Here is a 2,980-nt window from a genome sequence, read left to right as displayed (position 1 = left end):
GGTTTCAAACGGAGGTATTATCGTCACCCGCTTACACGCTGTGATGATTCTTACCTTCGGGCGGACCGTATACTGCGTTTCATGACCTTACCTTGGCCTAGATTTTACCCGTGAGTGGGGCGGGAATCAATGATCATATTAACAGGTACATTGTTGGTGACCGCTGTTCTCGTTCGTGGGTTACCGCTGTTCTTGTTCGTGGGTTACCGCTGTTCTTGTTCGTGGCTTACCGCTGTTCTTGTTTGTGGGTTACCGCTGTTCTCGTTCGAGTGTACTATTGGTTCTTGTTCGTGGGGTACTATGGTTCTTGTTCGAGTGGTAGTCTGTGTTTTGTTCCAGTGTGTTATTGACTATGGGCTTTGGTTCCGTGGATTGATATTCCGTGTTCCGTGTGGTATACCATTTGAGGCCGAACCTTTGGCTTTGTATTATGTGTGTTACCGGCAGTCCAGAATGCCTGGTGGGCGGCAACAAGCCCCACCACTTTGCATCATAGCATATTTATTTCCAAAAGAAACGCAAAAAAAAGATATGTATAACAAGCATTTGCATGTCATATTTTCAGGGAGATTCAGGAGTTCATTCAAGTTAAAGATGGACACTCCCATTGATACTGTCAAGGAAGCAAAGAGACATACACACACCTACAGCTTCTTCCGAGAGCCGTTGACCGCATTAGAGGGCTTGAGTTCGTTAATGACCGCTTTCTGCCTGAAGAGTTTCACGGATGATTATGGGAATATCTTGACTTTGTTGGAAACCGTGGTTGATACTCCTGCTTTGCAAACCTTGATGCAATTCTATGATCCTGAAATGAGGTGTTTCACGTTCCAGGATTACCAATTGGCTCCGACATTGGAAGAATACTCTATCATTCTTAATCTCAAGGTAAAAGACGAAGTGCCATTCATCGACGTTCCTAAAGAAGTGAATTTCAAGTTGATCGCTGCTGCTCTTTATTTGAGCATAAAAGAAGTATCTGATAATTGGAAGTCGAATGGAGGTGTCTCGGGGTTCTCTTTGAAGTTCTTGGTGAGAAAAGCTAAAGAGGAATTTGAGAAAAAGAATTGGAACGCGTACAATGCATTGCTTGCTGTGGCTATTTACGGGATTGTGATGTTCCCAAATGTTCCCAATTTTGTAGACTCGGCCGCGGTACACATCTTCATGGGAAAGAATCCTATTCCTACATTGTTGGCCGATACTTATTATGCCGTTCATTCCCGATATGAGAAACGTGGTGGTGCCATCACTTGTTGCCTTCAGTTGTTGTTCATCTGGTTCCTCTCTTTGTTGCCCAGCAAAGGACCTTTTGTGAAGACAAGGGATACGCTCAAGTGGACACACAGGATTATGTCACTTACTTCTTATGATATTCAGTGGCAAAAGTATCGAATTAACGTTTCTGAAGTGATTGTTGGGTGCGGTAAGTTCGATAATGTTCCTTTGGTTGGTACTAGAGGTTGCATCAATTACAATCCCGTGGTATCCTTGCGTCAGTTGGGGTACACGTTGAAAGACAAGCCGGCGGATCACTTGATAGCGGAGACAGTCTATTTTGAGAAGGGGTCGGATCCAGAAAAGTTGAAGGGGATAATTGTGGCTTGGAAGAAGATCCGTAAGCATAACGGAGCCCATTTAGGGAAGAAGGAATCACTCGCCTTGACACCGTATGTTGAATGGATTATAAAACGGGTCGGAAACTTGTTGCTGCCATATGATAGGGTTGCACCACTTCAAAAGCAACCTCCTTTGATTCTATCCGAATTTGTGCCAACAGAACTTTACAAGGATGCTTTGGTTACCAACTACAGGTTGCATGAAAGAGAGCAAGAGACCAATTTGAAGTTCTTTGAAGAGAGAGATGCAAAGATGAGGTTGATGCACCAGCTCAAGCAAGTCGAAGGCGCAAGTTCAAGTCAAGCTAGTACCCGGAGGCGTCCCTATGAGTTGCTAGAGGAAGATTTGCACCACAAACAGCAAGAGTGTCTACAGTTACAGAGATCAGAGAGTAGTCTCAAGAGGCAGAAGCGGGATTCAGATAAACAGCTAGCAGAAGAGAAAGCTAAGATCGCTCGACTTGAAGAAGAACTAAGAAGACTCCGAGCCCAACGGAGAGGAGATGGAGGAGCTCATTCTGTTGCCAGGCGATCCTAGTGTCGCTGTGGGGTGGATTTGTTTGATCCATGATGGTGGATTTGATGTTTATGCTTGATATTTGTCGCCCATGTCCAGGATTGTTGGATGGGGTCGCATTTTGATGTTCTGGATTTCTTTTGTATGCCTTATGAGCACTTTGTGACACGGTCATGTGTTTTATTTGTAAGAACTCAAATTCTCAGTTATGTTTGAATGAAATATGCTCAGTTTGCTGAATTATTCTCGTGTGCGGATTGTTATTCAAATATATTCGGTATCAGGGTTACTATGTCCTATCTGAAGTGGGATGAATTCTTGGATACCTGAAAATTGACAAACATTTCATGCATATCATTCATATATCATACATGTCCTGTATTTGCAGGTTTTGCAGGTCTTTTATCTTATGTCTCACTGTTTTGTTATCAGAAGGAGTTCTAAGACGGCTAATCACCCGTATCCGACTAGGAGCAATCAGAGAAAGCAGATGGAACAGATTCAGGAACAGATGGCAGAGATGAGAGCTCAACTGACAGAGCAGATGAATGCGCAGATGGCGCAGTTTATGGAAGCATTGACTAATGTGACCAAGGGGCAGGATGACTTGCGAGTTCTTGTCGAGAACTTCAGAAGGAATGAGAATGGAGGACATCCAGGGCTGTTTGATGATGTGTCTGGTAGAATTGACGATCATCATGATCCGAATGAGTTTGATCCCGTGGGAGGGCACTATAATCCTTTCAATCAGCATCACGGGTTTCCACCTCCACCTCCGTCTCGTCTGTTGGGAAGGAGAGATCATCAGAACCGTGGTAATTTGGATTTCAATGTTGAGAACTTT

At 44.0% G+C, this 2,980-nt stretch overlaps 1 protein-coding gene across 1 annotated transcript; it reads left to right on the top strand.

The window, feature by feature from the left end:
* Positions 1-594: 594 nt before the first annotated feature.
* On the top strand, positions 595-2,157 carry LOC131638607 (uncharacterized). Its single transcript, XM_058909173.1, has one exon. It carries the CDS (start codon positions 595-597, stop codon positions 2,155-2,157), a length of 1,563 nt encoding a protein of 520 aa, XP_058765156.1.
* Positions 2,158-2,980: the final 823 nt, after the last annotated feature.

The sequence above is a fragment of the Vicia villosa genome, unplaced genomic scaffold (genome assembly GCF_029867415.1).
Source record: "Vicia villosa cultivar HV-30 ecotype Madison, WI unplaced genomic scaffold, Vvil1.0 ctg.002345F_1_1, whole genome shotgun sequence".
In the NCBI taxonomy this organism is placed as follows: domain Eukaryota; kingdom Viridiplantae; phylum Streptophyta; class Magnoliopsida; order Fabales; family Fabaceae; genus Vicia; species Vicia villosa.
Note: the sequence above shows the minus strand (reverse complement) of the source record. Positions and strands in the feature narration are given on the sequence as shown.